Source organism: Rattus norvegicus, chromosome 11, assembly GCF_036323735.1.
Source record: "Rattus norvegicus strain BN/NHsdMcwi chromosome 11, GRCr8, whole genome shotgun sequence".
NCBI classification, from domain to species: domain Eukaryota; kingdom Metazoa; phylum Chordata; class Mammalia; order Rodentia; family Muridae; genus Rattus; species Rattus norvegicus.
In genome coordinates this window covers 55,622,828-55,649,403 of record NC_086029.1, presented here as the reverse complement: position 1 = coordinate 55,649,403, position 26,576 = coordinate 55,622,828, and the positions used below count along the sequence as shown (strand labels likewise).

Here is a 26,576-nt window from a genome sequence, read left to right as displayed (position 1 = left end):
GTGGTCCCAAAAAACTACAGGATCTTCTGTGGGGCGGGGACCGCTCCTGGCCGCGGCTTGGGGGCGAACCCGGATCGAGGGAGGCGGGTGGGACGCTCCCAGAGGTCCAGGGCGATTGGCAGACGCGGATGAGGGGCGGTGGAGCTCTAGGAGAGGAGCTAACAGGTCGACAGAACAGACAGCGTGCTGATTGGGCAGCACGGAAGGAGCTGGACCAGATCTGGACGCTCATTGGTTTCAGTAGGCCGAGGAGGCGTGGCCGGCGCGCGCGGGAGGGAGGGCGGAGGAGCCCGGCTGGCCTGCGGGAGAGCCGGTCGGGCTACGAGCGGGGCGGGAGCGCGTCTCAGCTCGTCCCCGGTGCTACCCTCCGGTCCCCCGTGCTCTGGCCTGGGGTCTCGGGACGGGAAGCTCGGCGAAGGAAAGCGAGTGTGGGGAGCAGGGCGGAGGGGTCGAGGCGCGCTGCGCTGCCTCCTGCTCCTCGCCGGGTGCTGCGGGCCCCGGGCGCGCGGGGCTCCGCGGCGCGCGCACTATGCGGGCGGATTGCCGGCCGCCGGGATGGCGAGCCGGGCGCCGCTGAGAGCCGCGCGCAGCCCGCAGGATCCCGGAGGCCGGGCCGCGCCCGCCGCCACCGGCCGGGCCCCGCTGCCCAGCGCCGGCTGGTGTCCCCTCCCTCCTGGCCGCAACTCCTCCTCCAGGCCTCGGCTGCTCCTTCTACTGCTCCTACTGCTCCTACTGCTCCCGGACGCTGGAGCCCAGAAAGGTGAGTGGTGGCCAGCATCGGTCGGCCTCCTGAGGCTCTTGGCTATTGAAAGATCCTGCCGACGCACCCAGAGAAGCAGAGACACCACACTGGCGAGGCTGATGTGTTGGGGTTAAGGGATTGCCGCCCGGTGTCTCAAGTTTGTGTCGCTTTACTTTTTCCGCAAAGCCATTCATTTCTCTGAAAGTGGGACGTGAGATCCTACTGTGGAGGCCTCTTTACTGTCTCCTTCAGGACTGATGGACGGAGTAGGAAGCAAATTAAAAAGCATCTTGAGCTTATTAAAGACAGGCAGTGATTACTGTTCTTAGGGATAGCGCCCAGGTTCTAAAGCGAATGAAGCAAATTGCAGTGCTCTCTAGAGCCTTGCGTTTGTAATTCGTTCTTCAGAGCACCTGCACACTACTGAGGACCGGGGATTGTAGATTGGCTTGATCAGACACAGAAGTGACCCAGCGTAGTGGTCCACTCCTAAAAGGGCAAACTTTCCCAGAAAGTGACAAAACTTCTTTCCATCTACAATCTTATTCCAGAAGCGGGCAAAACTGTTAGTTGATAAAATCATCGCAATGGAAAGAGAATACAGGACTGAACTTTTTAGTGTTGCTTCTTCGGACAGCGTACTACATTTTGTTTGGCAATAGTTTTTCCGTATTTATAAGTTCAGATTCCCACCGAAAGCACTTTTTTGTCAGTAAGGAGCATCTTCAAGGTCATGGGATTGTCTTTGAGAAGGTGTTGCAGCTTTGATCGGTATGCGAGAGGAAATCTCTAAGGGAAATACGTAAACTGTACTCTTTTTAATAGTCACATTTAAACTTAGTAACCTAAGGTTTAGAGGTATAGCAGGCAGATTTCAGTCAGTGCTTACTAAATTGAAGTTTTGGCATCTATGCGTGTGTTTTTCTTCCCCATGGTGGGGAGACAGACTTATATGGTTACAGAAGCTTAGTGTGTGGGAGGCCCGGGACTAAGTGATTTGTGTAAATCAGTGCATTTAAAACACAGCTTGGTGAGATAGTTATCCCATTCCCCACAAAGGGAAACTGAGGCACAGTGAACAGCATATTTTAGTGTAGAAAGGAAACAGTACACTTCCGTGTTTGAACATTTCTAGATGGCTTACATCTAGAAATTTACGTCATGTTTAAAACATATCTTCAAGTCATAGAGTCAGCTGTGTAGGACACCATTGTCTTTTGGAGTATTCATTCCCAGACTAATGTAACATGCAGCATCTTATTTTTAATGATTTTGAATCGTTTTAGTCAGCATTGTAACAATATATTTGTCTCCCATTGCCAAAAGATAGCAAAACAAATAGAAATAATTTTAGAGATCTTAAAAATACGTGATTTTTATTTCTTCAAATTTGGGTAGTTTTGTTTGTTGAATACCATTGTACCAATTTCTGTCTTGTTCATATGTGAATGCAAGGCTCTTTCATAGATAAAAAAAAATGAACCAGTAATAAAGTTTTACAAAGGCAAAGCATTATGTGTTTATCAATTATTAAACATGAGTTGCTAAGTTAGTAAGTTAAGGGCTAGTTTGGTGAGCATCTGAAAATTCAGAAATGGTATGAGAGGTGAATTCCCTAATTTTTTGAAAATCTCTTACTCTGAGGGCCCTAATGCTGCTTGCAGTGAAATTCCTTTGAAGCCTGTCTTAACTAGGATAGCACATTCCTTCTGGGTCAGCTGACATTCCCTAACACAAGATGTGAAACTCCTAAACACCTATAGACTTCTTAACATGGGAATGCCCACATGTTCCAAGGTAGAATTTATACTCTCCTAAGAGGCCTTGGGAGGAAGATTGGAAGGAATAATAAGATCTTATCAGCTGTCTTTGCGTGGTAGAGCCGTGGCTCGTTTCTTTTTACTTTTCCAGATGTCTGCTATTAGCATGTAGTTATAATAAAAAGTAAACTGAAGAAAATAATTTTGCTGAGTAAGTCTTGCTCCCCACTCAGCCTACCCAGGTAAAAATGTATTCTGTGTCCGGCAAGTGCATGAGCGCATTTTTATCTTCCTGACACTGTTTTGAAATGATGCCGTCTACTGCCTTTGTTCTACTTAATGCCATACATAGCTCTCTCAGCAGATTTCCTGCAGAAAACGACTTTTCTTTCTGCATGGCTTAGAATAAAATTCATGACGTTTTTGAAAACTAATCCTTCACAGTGATTCATCCTAACTAACTGGTATTCTTTAAAATCATATATAGACTTGACTTATTTGAATATATTTATACTATAGGCATTTTAGATGTAGCTTATATATGTGAATTCTAACATGGTAAGTTCACCTCCAAATCTTCATATTAAGTTTCAAATCTTTACATTAAGTTCATTTTCAAAACCTTTTAAAAAAAATACACATCTCTTTAACAGAATTGAAATTGGTGGAGCTTAGCCTAATTGCATATTTGCTGCTGTAATAAGTTTTCATAATAAGGAGTTAATACTCTACTGTCATATAATTTCCATCTCCAGTTTATATTATGACTAGGAATTTGGGTCATCTCATCTCAGTAACCAGCTTTCTCATTTATATCACAGATTTGTCTACCTTGTGGGCCAGAATGTGACTTGAGCATGATATAATATCGGGAAATTAATTTTTAAAACCCATTAAGAGTGATTTGTTTACAGCCATTCATATGACATGTTGTCATTGATTTTGCAATTTAAAAACCTATGAAACAGATCAGGTTGATTCTTTGAAAGAATAATTTCAGTTAGTAATATTTGTAGTCAGTGCATGAAAAGGTTTTTGTTTTTTTGTTTTTTTGGGGTAAGCAGTACCGTCATTGGCTTGTGTGATGCTCGGGAAGTTCAGTATTTATAAATGGTCAGAAATGAAGAACTTCTATCTCAGCAAAGAAGCGTTTATAATTATCAATACTAGGTAGATTTAGAATTTTCTGTCTTTTCTTGGTTTGACAAAACATGCAACACAGGCAAGCTTGCAATCCTCACTCTTGGCTGAAGCAGGGGAATCAGGGCTTTCTGATTAACTACACCATCCATCTTGTAAGACCCTATCAAAAAGCTATCAACCAACCACTCAACCACTGGTTCTCAACCTGTGGTTCACAGCCCCTTTGGGATTACAGGGTCCTTTCACAGGGTCTCATATCAGATATCCTGCACGTTAAATATCTATATTACTATTCAAAACCGTAGCAAAATTACAGTTATGAGTAGAAACAAAGATAATTTTATGGTTGGGGTCAGCACAATATTAGGAACTGTATTAAAGGGTCTCAGCATTAGGAAGGTTGAGAACCACTGGCCTAACCAAAACAGGGCTCTCATTTTACGCTGTCTTTATGACTTTTTCTAATCATTCTCAGATGAGGTCATCCTTCCAAGTAACCAAGATGTGGAAGCAGGAGCCCGAGAATTGCATGTGCTTAATTCAGGTTCAACAGAGGAATTTATGAAGCTGTAGTCTAAAGAGCGATATGAACATAGGACTTGAAATGGTGAGCCTGGATTACTACATACAGGCAGACGGTGGCTATTTGGAAGGGTGTGGAAGGCTGGCCTGAGATGAGGAGTGATGAAGATGGACACACTGCCCAAATGTGTCCACTGAGACAGGAAACGAGACGGGTTAGCAGCTTTTCTTGTGGGGTTCTTGGTTTGGTTCTGGACAACTTTCTCAGAGCTTTGTGGCCACAGCATTTTCATAAATATCTTAGAAAATATTTTACAGAAGATAATGTTAGTATAAAGCAAAGCTCTCAGAGGGTAGCGATCCACGGTTGTCTCTTCCTTTGTCAATTTTTCATTCCCCCTTCTATAGTCACATAGTTTCGTAATTTTAACACAGGCAAGCATATTTATAAAATACGTTCAGGAGAAAATTTTTTAAGAATTTCACTTCAAAACGCTAGTTTAATAAAGTATATCATGATAAATTTCCAGGTCATTATTTGGACTAAATCAACGTAATTCAAGAGCATGGGAAAGTATTCAGATAAACTAGTTTTCATGAAAGCCAGTGACAGTGTGGTGACAGTTGTGACTTCTGAAAGTTACTGAACTCTGCTTGCTAAATCAGCCCATATCTGGAAGACAGCAGTTGAAAGACGGTGGCTTTTGTTAAGTAGCTTGAGCTTTTGGGTTAAATTGTATTGTTTAGGATGCGGGAGAAGTTATCAGTATTTGGTTGTATTTTCACTAAGAACTGTGAGAACGAACGGGGTAGCAATCATGCACTCTCAGGAGAACGTTCATGTTCAGTACAACCCCATAACATTCAGAGGAGAAAACATCGCCTTGTCTTCAGACGCTCCACAAACAAGCTGAGTAAGTAATTATGTTCCACGGAGTCTCACACACAGTGGTATGCACTTAAGGAGATGATTTTCAATGCCTGAGAAGGCAGAAGCTTTGCTGATAAACAGTTTTAGGTGGCTGGGCTTTGCAGGAGTGGCAGATCGTAGAGAGGTGGTGACCGTAGACTCAACAGAAGGGAGTCAAAAGCCTCTTACACTGAGTACCAGGCTTTGGCCAGTGCTCCATGCCATCACTCCTTCTCGAGTGCTGTGCTCTTTGTTTCTGTCTAGTCAGTTGACAGGCACCAGTTGACTGTTAATGTGAGCCAGCCATGATCCAATGGAGTAGGATATTGCTCTCCATGGTGACTTCCCTAGCATATGTCATCAGCTCCTGTATCACTTATAGGATGCTATCCAAAAGGCTCCGTGTGTGTGTGTGTGTGTGTGTGTGTGTGTGTCTGTCTGTCTGTCTGTCTGTCTGTCTGTCTCTCTGTCTGACACACACACACACACACCCTAGCTATGGGTTTTCCCCTTGGTCCTTGTCCTCATCCCATTCTAGCATCTGCCAACACTTTATATAGTTGGGGACTAAGACTGGACAACTTTGTATTTCACTAATAAGCAGTTTCAGGACATTTTGTTTTAGTGTCTTCACTGATATCTTTATATAGCAGTATCCTGTACTTGGAGCTCCCAACCTTACCCTTCTTCTCTTATTAATCATACTTGAAAATCGCCAAGCATTGTGCTCAGGAAGAGTTCTGTAAGCATCTCCACCCACCCATATCCAGGTTGGACTTCCCCATGCTGGATTGAGTGTTACTTATTTTCCTGCTGCTAATATTTTACCGTGCTGTCTGCTATACTGAATGTCTGTCATTTCTGCTGTAGATCTGTCCCAGCACATTATTTGGTGTCAGTTCTTCATGCTTTTGCCTTTTGGCTCCATCCCACATGTAGCCATGAGTCTAGGCATTGGGCACTTACCTCATTCCCCTAGGAATGGAGCCCTCTCTTGAACTTTACTGCCTGCTTGCCCAGGGCCAGGGAGTCTATCAGCCTTCCCTGGGCCTCCCACAAGAACCAGTTCTTTGCTAGAACTCCCAACTATAGACTCCTTCTCTTGAATTAGCTGCTTTCAAGAATGATGACAGTCCAAGTTATCAGCAAAAAGTTGAATGAACTCCCGTGTCTTCTCTTTCAGATTCTGGCTTAAAGTTTGGTTCTGATAATTGCCAGATAAAAACCTTTTCCCCCCTGCAACTCCCAGGGAAAAGTAGATTAGGAATTCCAGTCATGTTTGACTAATTGTATCAAAATTTACAGATTTAAACCTGTCTCTCTGATCAGTCAGTTAGTGAATTAGTATGTGAAATTAATCCAAGTCTTTGTGACTCAGCAGTTAAAACCTCCTGATTTTAAATGCGTGAGACCCACTTTCCCATTCCATACTCACTTGCTGTTCACATAAGTTCTGCCTGGCTCTGAATAGGCAGATTCTGAGTAGAAGACTCGGTGTCGAGGTAAGGTTGGATGATGACTGTAAGTGGCACAGTCACCTAAACCTTAATTCTGCTCTTCACGCCGACTGTGACTCTAACTTTGTCTGTCTCAGCTGTCCTTGAACTTCAGCCTCTACAGTCATCTCGGATTCTGGTTTATCTTGCTCTCTCTTGCTTGCCAGTGTTCACATTGTATCCTAGGAGCTTGCTGACTTGTTGTGAGGGATGGCGAGGGAGGAGGATGTGTTTTAGTCAGGACTCTTGGGGTCACAGAGACTGAAATCCAGGTCTGCTGAATGTAGAGAACTGACTGGATTTTAGAATAGAGCTGTACCTTGCTAAGTCAAGGGAAAAGCATGCAGTTGTTTTTCAGAAACCAAGGCTTGGACTTCACTTTCCTCTCTCAGGTTTCTCTGTGTGGAAGGGATCATAGCTGCTGCAAGTCCCCAGGACTCGAAGTGCTAAAGCGGAGACACTCTGGGGTTTCCTTCTTGAGCAAAACACAGAAATTAGAGGGAAGAGTGAGTAGGCAGAGGGTGAGTCAGTGCCCACCCTGGACCAGGCAGCTGACCAGGGGCCATGAGGTCATATACAACTGTCCATCAGTACCCACCCATGGAGCAGGCAGCTGACCAGGGGCATGGGGTCACATAAAACTGTCTAGAACTTCCAGACAATCTCCAGGAGGGTAAGGCACTGGATAGATAAGGGGATCTACTCAGTGTGGGGAACCCGTAGAATTTTTACAGAGGTTTGTATGTAGCATGGTTGTGTCCATGCATTTGTGAGGCAGGCTCTTGCTATGTATTCCTGGCTAGCCCGATGCAAGCTGTTTAGCTCAGGGCAGCCATGGGCTCTATACAGGTCTCTACCTCAGCCTTCTCTGCGTGGTTACATGTGCCACCACACAGCTAAGTTGTATTGAATCCACATAATTGCCTTGGGAGCTATAAGGTGTACCTCACATTTAGGTAAGCTTACACAGTGGTGGAAGGTTTCAAAGGTATCTGGGGTTTACTTCTGAATTAAGCACAGTGTGTTAAAGACTGTTTCATTCTTGACCATGGCAATCCATGTGAGTAGAGTGCATTGCCCGCCAGATTGTCATGCTAAGCTGACGTAAGTGTGTATAATTAAACATTAAAATATGGACAAGGGGGGTTGGGGATTTAGCTCAGTGGTAGAGCACTTGCCTAGCAAGTGAAGGTCCTGGGTTCGGTCCCCAGCTCCGGAAAAAAAAAAAAAAAAAAAAAAAAAGAAAAAAAAAATATGGACAAGGAGAGGAACTCACCCTCCCTGGAAATACTTGCTGTATCTGTCCTGTTATAAACTGTATGGACAGGGCCCACCATGGCATGCAGAAGCTGTCCATTGAAGGCTTGTGTATATTGAATGTGAAATACTGTGGAACAGCTGAGCAGAAGTTGGTGATCTTATAAGTAGATAATGGAGTTTGAGGATTAGGAGAAAGATGGGGAGTTCTGGAACTTTCCAAGTGAATGAGCTATTTGGTTGCTGTAGAAATGATTAGTAAGGAGCAGCTCTCAGCAATTTATCATCATCCTTGCAAGACCAAAGACCATCTGGGCCTCTGAAGTTGCTATAAATTTCTAAAGTAATAAGGCATTGTTCTTCCTGTTAATTGGATAGATTGTAGCCAAAGAATAAATGGGTTAACACAAAAAAGACAAAAGCCATTCAGATGTATCTTTGGCAGTGTTACTGTGCTATTGTGAGAATAGTCTCCACAAATGGGTATTAATGAGTGTGAATTCAGCCATTGCTACCAGGTGTACTCATACAATACCTAATTGGATTTTTACAGAGAGCAAAACCAGAGCATAGCTAGAGTAGTTAACCTCAAGGTCACAATGAGTCACTGAGAATGGACATCTGAGCTTGCTATAGAATTCTGAATAGTTAACCTTGGGGTCCTGGGTGAAGTGTGTGTATGTGTGTGTGTATATGTGTGTGTGCCTGTGTGTGTGTGTCTGTGTGTGTGTGTGTGTGTGTGTGTGTGTGTGTGTGGTCTGTGTGTGTATGTATCTGTGTGTGTGTCTGTGTGTGTGTGTCTGTGTATGTGTCTGTGCCTGTGTGTGTGTATCTGTGTGTGTGTCTGTGTGTGTCTGTGTGTGTGTCTGTGTGTGTCTCTGTGTGTGTGTCTGTGTGTGTCTGTGTATCTGTGTGTGTCTGTGTGTATGTATGTGTCTGTGTGTATGTGTGTGTCTGTGTGTATGTGTCTGTGTGTATGTGTGTGTCTGTGTGTCTCTGTGTGTGTTATTTACATTCCTTTTAAATTGAAATCTGTAATTATTGCATGGGTTGGAGAACCTATGGGAGCTTATGCCTGGAAAAGGCTAATTCGTCCTCTCCTTTAATTACCTGCAGCTCGTCTTCTAGAGTAGGGCCCATGAGCCATCCCTGTCCACACTGGTATGTCATGTCAAGTGGTGGTGCCATTGTTCAAGTCTAGTTTAGATAACCATATTTTGGAGATTTAGTGGGTATGGTTTCACTAAACACATACACAAATGAACAACACCAAGTGGACTCAGGAGGCTCTATTTGTCTATGCGCATGTGATACACACATACACACACTATATAACAGATAACTAAAGGGGTTATGTTATGGGGACTTGGAGAGATGACTCAGTGGATAAGGACACTCACTGCTCTTCTAAAGGTCCTGAGTTCAAATCAGCACCCAGAGGGCAGCTCACACTGTCTGATACCGTCTTCTGGTGTGCAGATATACATGTAGAAAAGTGCCACTGTGTTTATAAATACATAAATAAATGTTTAAAACTTGAATAAAAAGGGGGCAGGAGGAGTTGGAGAAAGGGGAGAGGAGGATGTAAATACAGTACTCAATGAAATTCCAGCACATAATAAAGATCACATGGAGGAATGAGGTCAGGACAAGAGAGAATGATGGGACTGTTTATTTTTCTAACAGTTCTCCTCCACTCCACATCTATATCTGCCTTATATTTAGTATTAAGAAAGTAAATAACAGAGAGGGGCCACCAGGCAATGAAAAAGAAGGCACAAAGTCAATCTGAAAAGCCTACTCGCGGAGCGCGTCCACCTGCTGGCCTTCTAGAAGAGGCAGCACTGTGGATGTCACAGAACAGTGATTGCCGGAGTGTGAAGATTGGCAGCGGGGGAGGGGCTCTGGGGAGGAGAGAAATACATGTCACAGCCATTAGCATCCAGTCGTGTTTTGCCTAAACCCATAGAGTGTACAGGACCACGAAGGGCTGTAAACTGAGCTCTGAGAGATGGTGGTGTGCTGAATTAGTCAGTTCTAACCAGCCCTTTGTGATGAGCCTATGTACTAAAGCTGCCCTAGAAAAGAAGTCTACTTAAAAATGTCTGTTACGTGGAAGGTCTGTCATGTGAGAACGCCAATCTAAGGAAACTACTCCTCCAGCATTAACATCAGAACTCACTTCCAGAACACGGCACATTACCAGGGACGAAGACCATGAAGTGAAATCAGGTTATAGTTAAGTTATACGGCTTAGGAAACCTGGGGGTTTTAGGACTTGTCTAGTGTTCTGGACTGAAAATTCACAGTGTGAGTAAAAACTTCGCTGTAGCCAAATGAAATTGGATGAATGGCTAACAGTTGTCTATTCTTTATGCACCTTTCTCCTGCTTACTAAGTGCTGTGTGTTTTTTCTTCCTATACCATGGGTGTGTTCTGAGGTATGACAAAAGGGACACTTAAAGGCAGTGCAGTCCTACTCACCATTTCACCATACAACCAAGGTCCGTGACCCTGGCAGGTATCAGTGGAATGAAAGTTCTATTGCTCTCTCTCCATTTGGGGCATATTCCTACAGGGTTGCTGCATCTGTGTTTCTGTTGTAAAAGAATATATAGGGCTCCTATCATTAAAATTCAGTAATTGCTTCATTTATTAGTAACTGTATCACTAACATGCAAAGGTTGCTGGAAGTCTAGCCTAATTATCAGGGCACACAATTCTCTAAAAACCATACTTAGTTTGGAGTTTGGATAGAACAGCCTGAAATAAGCCATATTCCTTCTTGGATTATTTCTCAGGCATTTAATTCTTTTTCTTTTTTCTTTTTTTGGGTATTTTATGTATTTACATTTCAAATGTTATCGGTTTTCAACCCTTCTCCCATTTCCCCTCCAAATTCCCCCTGCTGTTATGAGGATGCTCCCACTCCCACCCACTCATTCCCACATCACCACACTGGCATTACTCTACACTGGGGAATTGAGCCTTCACAGGACCGAGGGCTTTTGATGCTAGACAATGTCATCCTCTGCTATATATGCAACTTGGAGTCATGGGTCCCTCCATGTGTATTCTTTGGTTGGTAGTTGAGTCCCTGGGAGCTCTTGGTGGGGGGGGGGGTCTGGTTGGTTGATAGTGTTGTTCTTCATATGGAGTTGCAAACCCCTTCAGCTCCTTCAGTCTTTTCTCTAACTCCTCCATTGAGATCCCCTTGTTCAGTCAAATGGTTAGCTGCAAGTATCCTCATCTGTATCAGTAGGGCTCTGACAGAGCCTTTCAGAAGACATTCTTATCAGGCTCCTGCCAGCAAGCACCTCTTGGCATCCACAATAGTGACTGGGTTTGGTGGCTGCATGTGGGATGGATCCCCAGGTGGGGCAGTCTCTGGATGACCTTTCCTTCAGTCTCTGCTCCACTCTTTGTCCCTGTATTTCCTTTAGACCGGAACAATTCTGGATTAAAATTTTGAGAAGGGTGGGTAACCCCATATCCCAGTCAGGGGCCTAACCTCTGGATATGGCCTCTACAGGTTCTTCCTCTCCTTTTTTGGGCATTTCAGCTAATCTCATCCTTACTGGGTCCTGGGAGCCTCTTGCTTTCCTGGCATCTGGAACTTGCTGGTAGCTACCCCCAGTTCCCTATCTCTCATTGCTACACATCTCTGTTCAATTTCCTGACTCTTTGTATATCATCCCCATGTCCTCTCACACCTACCTGATCCCGCCCCCCCTTCCTCCTCCCCTCCTCTCTTCCTCCCAACTCCCTCCCTTCTCTACCTCCCATGATTATTGTTCAGCCCTTCTAAGAAGGACTGAAGCATTGGTCCTTACACTTTGGTCTTCCTTCTTCTTGAGCTTCATATGGTCTGTGATTTGTATCTTGGATATTCTGAGCTTTTGGGCTACTATACACTTATCAGTGAGTATATACCATGTGTGTTTTCCTGTGATTGGGTTACCTCACTCAGGATGATATTTTCTCGTTCATTCCATTTGGCTAAGAATTCCATGAAGTCATTGTTTTTGATAGCTGAGTAATATTCCATTATGTAAATGTACCACATTTTCTGTATCCTTTCCTCTGTTGAAGGGCATCTGAGTTCTTTCCAGCTTCTGGCTATTATAAATAAAGCTGCTATGAACATAGTGTCCTTGTTATATGTTGGGGCATCTTTTGGGTATATACTAGGAGTGTTATAGCTGGGTTCTCAGGTAGTACTATGTCTAATTTTCTGAGGAATCTCCAGACTGATTTCCAGAGTGGTTGTACCAGCTTGCAGTCCCACCAACAATGGAAGAGTGTTTCTCTTTTTTCACACCATGGGGAAACTCTTACAAAAATAAAAGCAAAAGAAAATCATTCAGTTATTTTCCTGGAACAATATCAAAATTTTTATCTGGCTTAACACATCTGACCTGTGCTCTTCGGAGGAAGTAGATGCACACTCCCAGGGTGTGACTGCAGCAGCGGGGCCGGCAGATAAAATCTCAGTGTTATTTCCCCGGCAGGAATACATTTAAGATGAAAAGTGCACAGTAATGGGTTTCTGGTCAGTGGTAGTCTAGTGGAGACCATCGGGAAAGGAGAAGGAAGTTTGGCAGTGATGGTGTAGATTGCCAAAATTGCAGTGCTGCAGAGTGTGGACTCCAGTGATGGAGAGGTTTGTGAGTGTTGTCTGGTTTTTGTCTTCCTGTGGTAGCTATACTTCATTAATTCTGTCATGTAAACAAACACGTGTAGTAGTTGGTAGTGTGTCCTAAGCACAGAGCATCGTTGTTTTCAGAATACACTAGTGCCAAAATCTGGGACAGTGCACCATTAAAAACGAAGGGTTCACTTGTTTCAGATACTGAGAAGTGGGAGATAGGACTCTATCTACACTTGTTAGCTGCATCCTGAGTGAATTGAGCCTCACTGTCCTTTGGCCAGATAAACCCAGCCCAGAACTAAGACTGAAGTTTTCTAGCCTCAATCCTAAATTCTTGAATCTCTACTCATATTTCAGGCCGTTCATTCTCCGGTCCACCCTGCGATGCTTGAGCAGCATCCCAGCCTCTGCCTCAGTGGTCTATAACAGCCCTCTTCCTCCATTAGTGAGGACTGAAAACCACCAGGCAGGGCTTTGCTGCCTGGGACAGAGAGGCACTGAAGGAACCCCTGCTGTCAGCAAGTTAGCTGGCCTCTTGGTAATTTTCTAGGTTTTGGTTCTACTTTTAAATGATTTTACATACTTCAGGTGTTTTTATAGATTGACTTTAGTTTTAAGAATCATTAAAAATAATTAGGAAGTTCATTGCTTCTTTTGAAGTGAAAGCAAGGACATGCTTTTTCCTTGACTTGAATTTAGCCCAGGGCCTTTCAGTGTTGAGAAGTGTTTTCCACCCTGCAGGCCTGGACCTTTTAGTAGTGGTTCTCAACCTTCCTAATGCTGGGACCCTTTAATATATAGTCTCTCCTGCTGTAGCAATTTCCCCAACCAAAAAGCTAGTTTTGTTGCTGTTTCATAACTGTAATGTTACTACTGTTGTGAATCCTAACATAAATATCTGGTATTTCCAGTGGTCTTAGGTGAGCCCTGTGAATTGGTTATTCAGCTCTGAGTGGGTTGTGACCCACAGGTTGAGGGACCAGTGCTTTAGTAGGTCATAGATAGTTTAGCAGGTCAGGAATTTGTATGCCAGTATGCAGAGTCACAGTATAAATGTGTTTCTTCATTTAAAGCAACAGGAAGATATGCAGCTGCTAGCCTAGTAGGTATGGGCACTCTGCTAGTCACCCAGTCAACAGCCGGGCTGTTCTGGACACATAGGTGATGGCAAATTCTATCTAGTTGGGTTAAATTTATCACTGTTTGAAATGTAAAACATTCAAGAATGTTCACTGCAGCAGACTGGAGAGATCTTTTAGCTGGGATTTCTGGTGCACATCATCTCTTGGAGAAGAGGGAGTGCTGAAGGCCAGCACATATTTTCGAGCATTCTTGGCACACTACTGTAGACTTGTTGGCTCTGCCCACCCTCCCCCGACATAACATTTTGAAAAAAGACAGCACCATTTTAATTGCTTTCCTCATCACCATAACATGCAAAAGTCCTGTTTTCATCCATTTTTATGTATTTTGTTAACTTTAAACCATTTTTAATGGTGGAAAGGACAAGGAACAATTTCTGGGTTTTATTGAAAGTTAAACAGGCTCATAAAGACATCTAAAAACTTACTCTGAACACTCTGCTTGTACTCTTTGTGAACACTGATGTTAAAATAGCAATCTCTAGTTGACTGATAGTCTGCAGGGGAATCCATGAACTGAGATGCTATATTACAGTCACGTGTGAGCTGTGGGCAGGTGATTCTTGACTTTTAGAATTCATTACACGTCTAATCACATCTTTCGATTCCGCATATCAAAAATAGTATATTTTGAAATTTTAATTATCTATAAAAGAATTGACTTTTAAATATTGAAACATTTCAGTAATCACAAGCTAATTTCAAATGCTAGATACTGTTAGGGTAGTTGTCTTGCCTCTCTAAGGGACAATGTCAATGATTACTCAAAAGGTACTTATATTTTAGTTATTTATTTTCACACTGAAGGTTTTTATAGCCTTATGTTTTAGTTTAGGTTGAGAGAGAGAGAGAGAGAGGAGAGAGGGAGGGGGAGAGAGAGAGAGACAGAGAGAGAGAGAGAGTGTGTGTGTGTATCAAGGTATTTTATAGTAGCTTTGGGAGGAAATTGTAGTATTTTCTGATTATGTAAGAGTCTGTTTTACTGTACAGTCAGTGGATGTATTTCACACCCACATTTACTTCATTCTCTCCATATTTTTTGTATTATTCTACTATGCCTAGTTCTCGTGCATGAAGACATCAAGGATCGAAAATAAAGTGTAGCGTTGACTGAAAGCTGAGCTTTATATGAGAAGTGTTTGTTCAGAAGGCAGGATTTATGGTGTCCCACTCAAAAGTAGAGCAGTGTGCAGTACTAATGTGAATCAGAGAGAAGACTCCAGCAGAGGCCACTGCAGTCCAGTACTGTTAAAGGGCTTCCTAGGGAGAGTTGCTGCTTTGTGGACGTGAAACTGCTCTTTGGTAAATTGAACTTACTCTCTCGCTTTCAGTTATTGCACACGTACTTGCCCCTCCCACTTGCTCCACACTGCTAAGCTGTTTAATTTGTTCTTGTGAATGAAATTCACAGTTCATCGCTAGGTAATAACATGATGGGAATTGTTACCTCCATCCGTGTCCATAATGATTAAGGTAAAACCCAGAAGTTTCAATTTTAATGTTTTCTGTAAGTTCTATATGTTCTATACTATTCCAAAAGATGATAATGAATAGCTCTTTGAAAGGAGAAAACCCAGTATTTTAAAAAGGATATATTTATCATCCTATTAAAAAGAGACTCACTGAATCTCAGTTATTGAACATTACCTTGGGAGCAACAGCTGGATCTTCTAAATGTATATTTTGTTAATGACTTCTATACTCAGTTAAAAAATCATCTGTGAGAAAGTTAAGATGCAAACAATATATTGTTGCTAACACTTGAATACTCGGTTGCTGAAGAAATTTCCGAAACAAGTAATACGTTGCTAAGATATTAAAGTCATTTCTGTAGCAAGCCACTGGCTTTTTGTTTCTTCCTTTTTATTAGAAATAAGATTTGGGAGGAGAAGTCACACAGCCCAATTTCAGTGGAATATAGAGTTAAACATCACCAAATCTAGCTTTAGGTCCTCGTCTGAAAGATGGGGCCAGTAGTCTGGGACATCTGAGTGTGTATTAATGTTTTCTCAGAATCCTGTTCCTGCTCATAGAGACTTCAGCAACCTGTGTTTGTAAGTCAGCAAAGCTGACCACATCTTGGTATTTATATTTACTTTGAGTGGTTACTGTAAATACATGGTGATATTTTCTTAACAATGGGATTTATTATGGTAGGTATGTAAGTATGGAATAATTGTATGTTCAAATGGAAAGTCCTTTGAATTTATAAATTATATTACTTTTAATTGTGTTCGTCGTTGTTGACTTTGACCTAACTTGACTTCTCTTGGCTCCTTCACTTCGCCTTGTGAGTAGATGTGCTAAGAGCCATGTTGTCTGCTGTGTTGTTTGAAAAGGAAGATCTGTCACTGTAAATATATATTGTTGTCCTACATTGCTGTAGTTCTGTGTAAAATGCTTATTACATGTATGCTTGAGGTGGAAGAATAATCCATTTGTTTTTTTTTTTTCTTTTTAAGGTGATGGATGTGGACACACTGTACTAGGCCCTGAGAGTGGAACCCTTACATCCATCAACTACCCACATACCTATCCTAACAGTACTGTGTGTAAATGGGAGATTCGAGTAAAGACGGGAGAAAGAATTCGCATCAAGTTCGGTGACTTTGACATTGAAGATTCTGATTATTGTCACCTTAATTACCTGAAAATCTTTAATGGAATTGGAGTCAGCAGAACGGAAATAGGTAGGGCATTAATGCATGTCGTATATGGTTTCCTTAAGCTTTAAACCCGGAACAGTTTTTGTTACTTAATAGTAACTAACTGGTACATAAAACATTGAAGACAATGGAGAAATCTCAGCTTGAATCTTCTTTTGTGAGGAGGGGATTCTAGGCTACTTACTAGCACATACAAGATATACATAGTTACCTTTGTGCCAGGTGCACATGGGTGTACATGCTAATCTCGTGTAAGACACACTTGGTTACTTTCATGCAGGATGCCACTATACTGCTTCTAAGAAGGTAGAAGTGAAACCTCATGTTTGTTTCCTTTGACCATTTCATTTATAGTCAGTGGATTCCGATATAATTCATGTGTGGTCAGGAGCCATTGTAATATGCTGATCATGAGTTTGGAATCCAGACTGATCTGCATTAAAGCCTAAATCTACCATTAGCCTGCTGTGATCTGTTGGGAGCATCCGACCACTGTTTCTCGGTTATGCACGTGTGTAAAGAGCCCAGAACAGTGTGTGATTGCATAGTTGCTGCAGAGTACATAATGGCAACTGTCTTTCTAGTGTAAGAGCAGTGTTTCTCAATTAGAGCTGTGTAACAGTCACCTGGGAGACTTACAAACACACTGTAGCCCTGCTTTCCATCCGAAACCAACACATCGAAATTGATCGTGTGAGATAGAAGCCTCAGAGTTATAGAAGCTTTCCAGGAAAGTCTTTGCCACCAAGGTTTAGAAGCTTTGGCTTAGAAATCACTACTGTTCTCTTACAAAAGACTGAAATCTGTAAAGGTTTTTGTGAACTGACACAAAGTAAACACCACTCGAGTTCTCTGAGTTTATTTGGAAGCATATAGCATAACAGTTTCTTCGGAAGCCCAACACGGAACACTTTTCAGAATTATAGTAGGTATGTGGTGTTTTGTTCTTTGACTACCCAGCTGCGGTCATCCTCCATCCCTAGCCAAGTCTTTGATCCTAACCCATTTCCTGCTACTGATAGATAACCTCTGTGATTTAGAAAATTCTTGATTAGCCTAATAGCTTGAGTGGCTCCTCCACACATCCATATGACGCTGGGTCAGATTGTCAGAACTTAGACCCCCAGAGAGTGTGGACACCGTGGTCCTATAGTACCAGAGGAAGATGCATGGCTAGTGATTCTGAGGGCTGTTAGGTGTAGGCACGAGTACTCTGAGTGTCACTGAAACAGCAATGAAAACAGACACACAAAAGATGGAAAATAAAGTGTATATGCCCACTAAGGACTAAGTTAAAAATAGAAGCAGTTCTGTCGAAAGAAATGGTCTCATTTCATCCACACTTAACAGCATGTAAGGGGAAGGATGAGGAACAGGAAGGAGGCCGAAAGTCATGTTTGGGTCCTGGTTATTCTGATTGAGGATGACTAATTTTAAAAGACATTTTTAAATTAAATTGTTTTTTTTCAAGTTTTTAGTTGTTTCTAATAAAGTCTTGATTGAAATAGAACTCCATCCCTTGACCCCTCGCATTTCTTCCAGCCCCTCACATGCACCCCACTCTCAAGTTGATAGCCTGTTTCTTTAATCATGTATGTATGTGTGTGCATAAATATGTATAAATACAACCTGGGTCTGTGGGATTTTTGTTTGTGTGTATATGACTTCAGGGCCGACCACTCTGCATTGGACACCCAACAAGGGGGTTTCCTAAGAGATGTTCATTTTTCTTTTCCCAGTAGGCACTAATTAGTTTCTGTCTGGGGTGGGACCCCTGAAAAACTTCTCTCTTTCCACATTAGAATATCCATTGATTTGCTAAGGTTCTGGTCGTGCTTATGCGGCCATCTCTAGAACTCGTTCTTCCTGGTCTTCCAGTTGTTAGAATCTTTCTGCCCCTCTTCCACAATGCAAACCGAACCATAAGTGCAGGAGCTGTGATGTCCACTGGGACTGGAATCCCCATGATATGTTCCTGTCTGTACTGTGGCCAGTTGTCCTTCTCTATGATGGTATCCATTTTCTGTGAAGAGAGGCTTCTTTGAAAAGGGTTGGAAGCCACACATAACCTGTGGGTATAGGACAAGATTTAGAATAGCGTCAGGCACTGTGCTTGTCTAGAAGAGTGGCAATAGTATGTTCTCTTCTCAGGTCCTTGCCCTCACCAGCCCTGGGAAGCTGACTGGGTTTCCAGTACAAGGTATGACCTCCCTCCTGTGCTGTGAGTGTAAGTTCAGCACTAATGGTTGGCTGCAACCATCCTCATCTGTATCAGTAGGGCTCTGGCACAGCCTCTCAGGAGACACCCATATCAGGCTCCTGTCAGCAAGCACTTCTTGGCATCAACAATAGTGACTGGGTTTGGTGAGCTGCATATGGGATGGATCCCCAGGTGGGCAGTCTCTGGATGAGTCTTCAGTCCCTGATAGTCCTTTTTCTTGAGCTTCATATGATCTGTGATTTTTTTTTTAAGTACTGCAAGCTTTTCCTTTAATATCCATTTATCAGTGAGTGCATACCATGTGTGCTCTTTTGTGACTGGGTTACCTCACTCAAGATGATACTTTCCAGTTTCATCCATTTGCCTAAGAATTTCATGAAGTCATTGTAGTACTGAGTAATACCTCATTGTGTAGATGTACCTCATTTCCTGTATCCATTCCTCTGTTGAAGGGCATCTGGGTTCTTTCCAGCTTCTGGCTATTATAAATAAGGCTGCTATGAACAGAATAGAGCACGTGTCCTTGTTATATGTTAGACCATCTTTTGGGGTTGTTTTTTTTTTTTTCTGGAGCTGGGGACCGAACCCAGGGCCTTGCTAGGCAAGAGCTCTACCACTGAGCTAAATCCCCAACCCTTGTTTTTTTTTTTTAAGTGTTAATTTTATTTTCCCTAAGAAGTAGTAGTCTGGAATAATCAATCAGAGGAAACAAATAGAATGGTTTCTAGAGGAAGGATGTTTTAAATCATGAACTCATTAGGATGTGTTTAACTGACAAAGTATCAGTTTACTTTGCAGCTAGACAGTGACCTCTTGTTCCCTTTATGTGCTGTTAGCAACATTGTTTTTTATAACTGACTTCTGAGCTGCTAAACTGTAAAGAAGTTTTTGGAATAACTCACTGTAGTACTACTATGAATAGAAACACTGATAGACAAGTGGCCTGTTTAATGATAGAGTTTAAAATGGCTTTCCAGATCTGAAGTCTGTCCCCACTTAGGCAGACTGTATTAGAATAAGAAAAAAAAAGCCTTGACAGGCGTGTGTGTGTGTGTGTGTGTGTGTGTGTGTGTGTGTGTGTGTGTGTGTGTATGTGTGTTCCTTAATGTAAGACACAGAATATTTTAGATTTATCTTGTCTAGATTTTACAATTCATTATTTCTTCAAGAACTCTTTTGTTCTTTACATGTACAATAAAATTAGAAATCAGAATCCTTCTATAGTTCAGTGTTAATACAGACTTCATAAATTGATGTGCGGCTATGCATAGAGCTGCATGTGCATGCATGCATAAATACTTGTATGTATACATTTTAATATTTATTCAGTGTTATTAAAATGTTGAGTTCATATGGATATTTTAATCATTATCCAATATTTATTATATGATTCATTTCATTCTTTTCTGTGTTGTCTTAGGTAGGGTTTCCACTGCTGTGAAGAGACACCATGACCAAGGCAGCTCTTACTTAGGGCAACATTTAACCAGGGCTGACTTACAGGTTTACAGGGTCAGCCCATTATCATCAAGGCAGGAAGCATGGCAGCACCCAGGCAGGCAGAGCTGAGAAGGAGCTGAGAGTTCTGCTTCTTGTTTAGAAGGGAACCAGGTGAAGACTGTAATGTAGGCATCTAGGAGGAGAATCTCAAAGCCCACTCCCACAGTGACACACTTCCTCCAACAAGGCCACACCTCCTAATAGTGCCACTCCCTGCACCAAGCATATTCACGCCACCACATGTGTGTATCCTGACTTACTTCTCTCATAATGAGATATCTCGCTCCCACTGTAGTTCACACTGAAGAGCTGTGCAGAGAAGTTACAAAAGCAAAGATCTCATACTGTTTTAAGTAAGACCCTGGATTGTAGGCTGGAGGTTGGCCATGCCTGCAGGAGACTGTTACTTAAAATTATTTGTCTGGATCTTCACCTGAGGGAATGCTGCCTCTACACTGTTACAAACAAACCACCTTCCCTTCTCTTCCAGACCTTTGGTGTGGTGATGTCATCCATTTGAGGTATGGGTTAGTTCATTTATGAGTCTTGTTAGGAATTATTCAACATTTTGATATTTCCATAAAAGTTTATTTTTCTAGAAAAGCTTTGAGAGAGCTTTCTTGACGTACCATGTTATGCTTCCCTGTCACTTGGCAACAGGTCTGGTCTTTTAGGAGATGACCCTCTGTATTTTAGACTAAAGGGGTTGGTATAGGGACTGCTCACTATCCTTACAAAACCATGAGCTTTAGAAGAGCCCGGACCTTCTAACAACACCTTTTCAGAAGATTTTGTCAAGACATTAAATAAAATATGAAGTTTACTTTTAGCCAGAAGTTGGTTTTCAGGAAGATAACTTGTTTGATTTTTTTTCTTTGTTTCTATTTTTTGTTTTGTTTGTTTGTTTTGATGCAGGGCCTTATAGCACAGACTAGCCTCAAGCTTGGAGTAATTTTCCTGCCTTAGCATCCCAAGTACTAGGTACAGCATGTGCCACCAAACTGACCTTCAGAAAATGTTTTTTTAAATAATTACATATATGTTTTAACTTGTCTTACGTATATATGCATGCAGAGGAGGAGTTGTAAGAATTGGTTTTCTTTTTCAACCATGTCAATCTTTTAGGACCTAACGTAGGTCATCAGACTTGACAACAAGCGCTGAGCCATCTTTCCAGGCTCAGAAAATACCTCTCAGGTCGCTCTTAGAGTGGAAGTGTCACAAGGGAGGGAGGAAGTCCACTCAGCAGAGTGTGACAGGGCAGTCAGTCACACTGACTGGATACTTTGATGCCTCCAGATGCGGTAACCTTTGTATTGGGGTGATTGGTCTGCCATGTTCGTGCTCCTGCAGGTCTCATCAGCTGCCATTCCAAGAGAGAATATTTCAGGGCGACTCTACTCACCACAAAAACTCCAAAGCCAGCTGCATTCCTTCCCTGTGCTTTGGATAAGTGAAAAGTTTTAATGTTTCAGATGTTGTTTTTGTTTGATGAAGGTGGTGCTGTTTTTGTATTGAGGATACCACACTGAGTGAAGCTGGCTTGGGTGGCACTCTTGAAGAGTCAGCACTAAAGAACTTAGCATGTGTTAGAGCGATGTTCGTGGCCATGTTAGCGTTATTTACTATGTAGAAAACTTAGAAGTGAGTCCAACTTCACATTAAAAATGATGAAATTTTATCTGTGGTGGGAACAGGCTTGGGTAACTACTAGCCATCCACTCTGGACTCAGTGAACTTTTCCATGCCTAGAAGAGTTTGGGGTTATTTGTTGACGATGTTTAGATTCCTAGACATCACCAGGTACTTCAGTGACTGCATTGAGTACTGACTTGGACCTCACTCCACTGCAGTGTTCTCTAATGTGACTGGTATCACTGTCAAGGATTGTGCTGAGTCTACCTTATAATTGCTTTTTGTCTCCATGATGGCTAACGGTGTGTACTGTTCATGTTTATTAACCAGTTGAATGCTTTCTTTTGTGAAGAGTATTGATTTTTCTGTACTTTTTCCCCACTTTTTTTTTCCCCAGTATCTCACTATGTTGCTGAGGCTGGCCTTGAACTCATGTCCTCAAATGATTCTCTTGCTTTGCCTGCAGGTGTATGCCCCAGTACCTGGCTCTCCTGCTTTTGTTTGTGTCCTTATTCATTTGTAGGAGTTCTGTAAATATAGTTAGTCCACTTGTGAGTTCCTTTTGGACATGTACACTGCAAATATCTCCTGTCTCTCTACCGGTTATCTTTTCATTCCCTTACTGGTATATTTTGATAAACATTCCTCAGAACATGGACCTTGGAGAGAGTTGAGAAATGACTAGTTGATGTGTAAGCCTATAGCACACTTGTTACACTAATATAAAGTAAGAACACACACATTCTCTCTCGTGTCCCATCTTTTGTCTTCCACATCATTACTCCCTCATCAGGAAGGGAGCTGACAATACTTTGGAGCAGATCTGTAGAGTGTCCTGTACTGTCCTCCTCCCAAAGCAACAGCCTTTGGCTTTTCCCATCACCAGCCTGAGCCCTGACTAAATTAGCAAATATTCTGGTTCATCTTTGGGATGCCCTGTAAGTGTGCTTCTTTCCTCCTGCATAGATTACTGTTTTATAATTTGCCAAGTTGTCTCAGAGTTGCCTGTTTTATATTTCTGCCATTAATTTCTGAAGGTTCTGATTTCTCCACCTCCTCCCTGATACTTAATAAACTGTCTGTTCTGTTGACTGCAGCTTACGGTTTGTGATGATAATATTATCATGATTTTAATATCATTTCTCCAGTGATGAATGACATCATGTAAAGTGCACATTGTTCTTACTCAAATGATGTTGTTGCCACAGCTTGAAACAATTTTTAGGATTCTTTGTTCCAGGTTTGTTAGTTTCGTTACAAGCCACATAAGGGAGCCCATCTTATTTCCTAATGGTGGCTATTTTGTGTCAATAATTTCTTTCCGTCTTCTGTCTTAGTTTACTTAGGTTTGCTCTCAGCATATGTATTGTTCTATGTGTACATTATACATTGACTCTGTGCATCTGCGTTTGAGGTCAAGGCTATGGGCAGAGGTTTAGGTAGTAAACCAGTTCATAGCCGAGGCCATGTGAGTCCATGTGATCACTGAAGCATCAGGAAAGATCTGATAATACTCAGAAATACATCTGAGTAGGTCCAGTTGGAGGACATTTTGAGGAATGTGCTGAGGCGAGGAATCCAGGAGGCCCTGAGGGCCCCGTACAGACACTGCTGACAATCACTTATTTGTGGCTCTCACCCTGTCTGCAATGCCTATTTCTAAAACTAGTTCATTATGGTTTGGTAAAGCATATATGTGTTTTACAGACATCTCTGTAAGTTTAGTTAAAATCTGTAGGGCTTTTGTTTTGTTTTGAATCAATTAAATAATTACTACTTGGCATTCAGTTTTTCCTCTGTAATAATTTGATTTTTAACCTAAGTTTACTTATTTCTTTTTATTAATTTAGTAACTGGTTTGTTGTATTACATTGTTATGTACATTACAAATATTGGCTTTATGAGAATCATACTAAATACACACATTTCTTTCATTCCTAGGCAAGTACTGTGGTCTGGGTTTACAAATGAATCAGTCAATTGAGTCCAAAGGCAGTGAAATCACAGTGCTGTTCATGAGTGGAATCCATGCTTCTGGTCGAGGATTTTTGGCTTCTTACTCAGTTATAGATAAACAAGGTAAATTTCATTTTATACTATAGCTTACTTTGTGTCATTTCTGACAGCAAGAAGGAAATGATTCAAGTGCCTGTCATCTGACGTTGGAGTAGAACAGAAAGACTGAACAGGTAATAATGCACAAGATACCAGAAAGATCTGGGTCTGCATTCTGAAAATTGACTGTATGGATGTTTATGAAGAGTCCTTGTGCTTTCTTTTCCTTAGTAGAGAAAATACTAAGTTTTCATTTCTGTGAGATCAGACACAAACTGTCTTAATTTTAACTGTATCAACTTAAATATTTATTATCTATGTTACAATTTCACAATTCTGCATAAAAGGCCATATTGTTCTTTACAAAGACTCCTCTCTCATATCAGCTGTTGTTTCCTAAGACGTGCCGAGACAGAACGTCATAAAGTCCTCCCTTTGTTAATGTTTAGGATCTAAAGGGCATGTGGGGTTAAAGTCAAGGACATTACATAGAATAGAATTCAATTATTTGTTCTCTAACAGAAAGTCCGTGTGAACTCTGTGGCGCTTTCACTGCCGTGGCCCGGGTTTCATCTTTGTTATTAGAGGCACTGAAGAGGACAGCTCAGAAGTGCTGTCATTGGAAGGACTGTCAAAACAGTCATGGTGTTAAAAAAGAGATGGTGATTCTTACGTTCAACAGTAAATACTCTAAGCTGGCCATTTACATTTTAAAATTCGCTTTTTCATTTTTTATTAGATATTTTATATATTTGCATTTCAAATGTTATCTCCTTCATGCTTTTTAAATGAAAACAGAAAATGCAAAGGACCTCTGTATGTAAGACTGTTGCTCGGGGACTGGTGTGGGTAGTTCATGCGGGGAGCTGCAGTAACTGAGAACCTTCACGTGAGGGAGGAGCACTGTCTGCTTCAGAGGGAGCCTATTTTATAGTTTCTGAACCACGCAAAGATACGAAGCTAACTCACTCAATGAGAACGGTTTAACTGGCTGGAGAGATGGCTCGGTAGTTAACAGCACCAGTTGCTCTTTCAGAGGACCTAAGTTCAAACCCCTGCACCTACAAGGCAGCCTACAACTGTTTGTAACTCCAGTTGTAGAATATCTGACATCCTCACAGAGGTATGCATGCCTCTCTGATAAATTAAATAAATCATTGTTTTTTAAAAAAAAAGAATCCAGAGTCTAAGGTTAAGTGAGCAGTTAATGTTTGGCAGAGCTGGGAAAATGAAGGCGGAGTTATATCATAGAAAGGGCACTAGAGGACCTCAGTTCAAGCTGGTTTCTAGTTGGGTGTGGTGTTATCCACTGTAATCCAGCACTCTGGAAAGGCCAGCCTGGCCCTCTTTCAAAAACCAAAAATAAGCCTGCTTCTGCTGCGTGCTAGCCTGACAGTTTCTGTCAAGTCACCTCACCTCCATGGGCTCCGTCTGGGGGGATGTTCCCCCAGTGTCACCCCACCCAGCATTACATACACGTTTGCATTTCCCACCATGTAATGGGCACATGCTGAGGGAGTCCTGGGCTGACGGGTGAGAAGAAAGAACAGTTGGTTTTACTTCTTACATGATTGAAGTTTCTTGGTTTTAAATTACCATTTTGGTTCTTATTTTCCCAGTTTTCTCCTCACTATTTATCAAGTGGAGGATTCCTGAAAAATAAATGTCTCCTTTTTTGTTATAAAAGGGGGTGTTTATGTTAGGTATTCAATTCATAGGTTGTTGTTTATTCCCATGGTAAGTTGATATCCTTATGCTAAAATTCCTTAAAGCATTGACACTGGGTCTAGATAGGAATCTCTGGTGTTTTTGGTAAACACCACAGAGTCAGCACATTGTAGACTTACAAATCTCTATTCCAAATTAGAGATAGGCTCCTTAGAGCTTTATACTGACACTTTCCAAAGTGACAATCTTGAGAAATCCCATTTCCCAATCGACATGTGAAGGCATGGATTTCTGTATGTCCTGTCCCATTCATCAGTTAGCTAAAACATATTGGAGGAAACACTGACTGAATTTCTTACTACTTCTTGGGTGGCTTCTCAAACACATTTCTTTCTAGTAACTACTTTACTCAGAGGGTTTTTGGCTTTGGTTAAGATCTCTGTTTTCATCCAGGAAATTGAGCTGGCACTGAATCCCTTAAATACATAGAAGGATCATTGCTGTTTGTCCTGAGCTAAGGAGTCTAGTTGAAATTTAGAGTAACAGAATAAAATATGTGAACAGTCTGGTTTCAGCAGCTTCTTGGTTTCTCATAAACTCCCACAAGACTTGCTAATGTTATATATGTTTTATTGTTTGTATTGTATCATATCGTGTAAGAGTCACAGTTTTGTGGAGATAAGGTGGCTTCATTGTTTTGTATCAGAACACATGAAAAATCTTCCATTTTGTGCTTTTGACTTCGTAGAGTGACCTGACCAGGTTTGTATGTGTTTGGTTAGATACTCTTTCAAGAATTAAAAGGTCATGTGATACAAACACTAATGTCCATTTTTAAGAACATTATGGTCAGACTCACCTTCTATAAGAACACACTTCTGAGAATTGGAATTCATTGTCCTTGAACTTTAAGTTGTAACGAGAGATTTTGCTGATGGCAAAATTTCTCTTGAATGGTGCCCAGAATTGTCGATGTCATACTAGGGTCTTTCCCTAGCATCCCCTTCCACTTTGTTTCTTGTTTTTAAAACATCAATGGGGTGTTTTCCCCCCTCCTTGTTATTTTTAATTATCAGTGAGCAGTAGTTACCAGCCTTTCCCCACCCCTATTTTTTCCTTTTAAACCAAAAAGAGAATTCTAGTGTGGAAAAAATATTCCCTATTCAGTGGCAGGCAAACAGGAATGCATAAAAAGGGGGCACTTTAAA

The 26,576-nt window shown here is 41.8% G+C and overlaps 1 protein-coding gene across 2 annotated transcripts in view; it reads left to right on the top strand.

The window, feature by feature from the left end:
- Positions 1–290: 290 nt before the first annotated feature.
- The window catches only part of Dcbld2 (discoidin, CUB and LCCL domain containing 2), a 54,423-nt gene continuing 28,137 nt past the window's right edge, over positions 291–26,576 (top strand). The window contains exons 1-3 of one of the 2 annotated variants that reach the window (XM_039087921.2): positions 291–760; positions 16,086–16,313; positions 23,587–23,724. In XM_039087921.2, the coding sequence (XP_038943849.1) occupies positions 556–760; positions 16,086–16,313; positions 23,587–23,724 (571 nt within the window). In that variant the 5' untranslated portion in view covers positions 291–555. The remainder of the gene's footprint in view (positions 761–16,085; positions 16,314–23,586; positions 23,725–26,576) is intronic. The other variant, NM_130419.2, reaches the window with a different exon arrangement.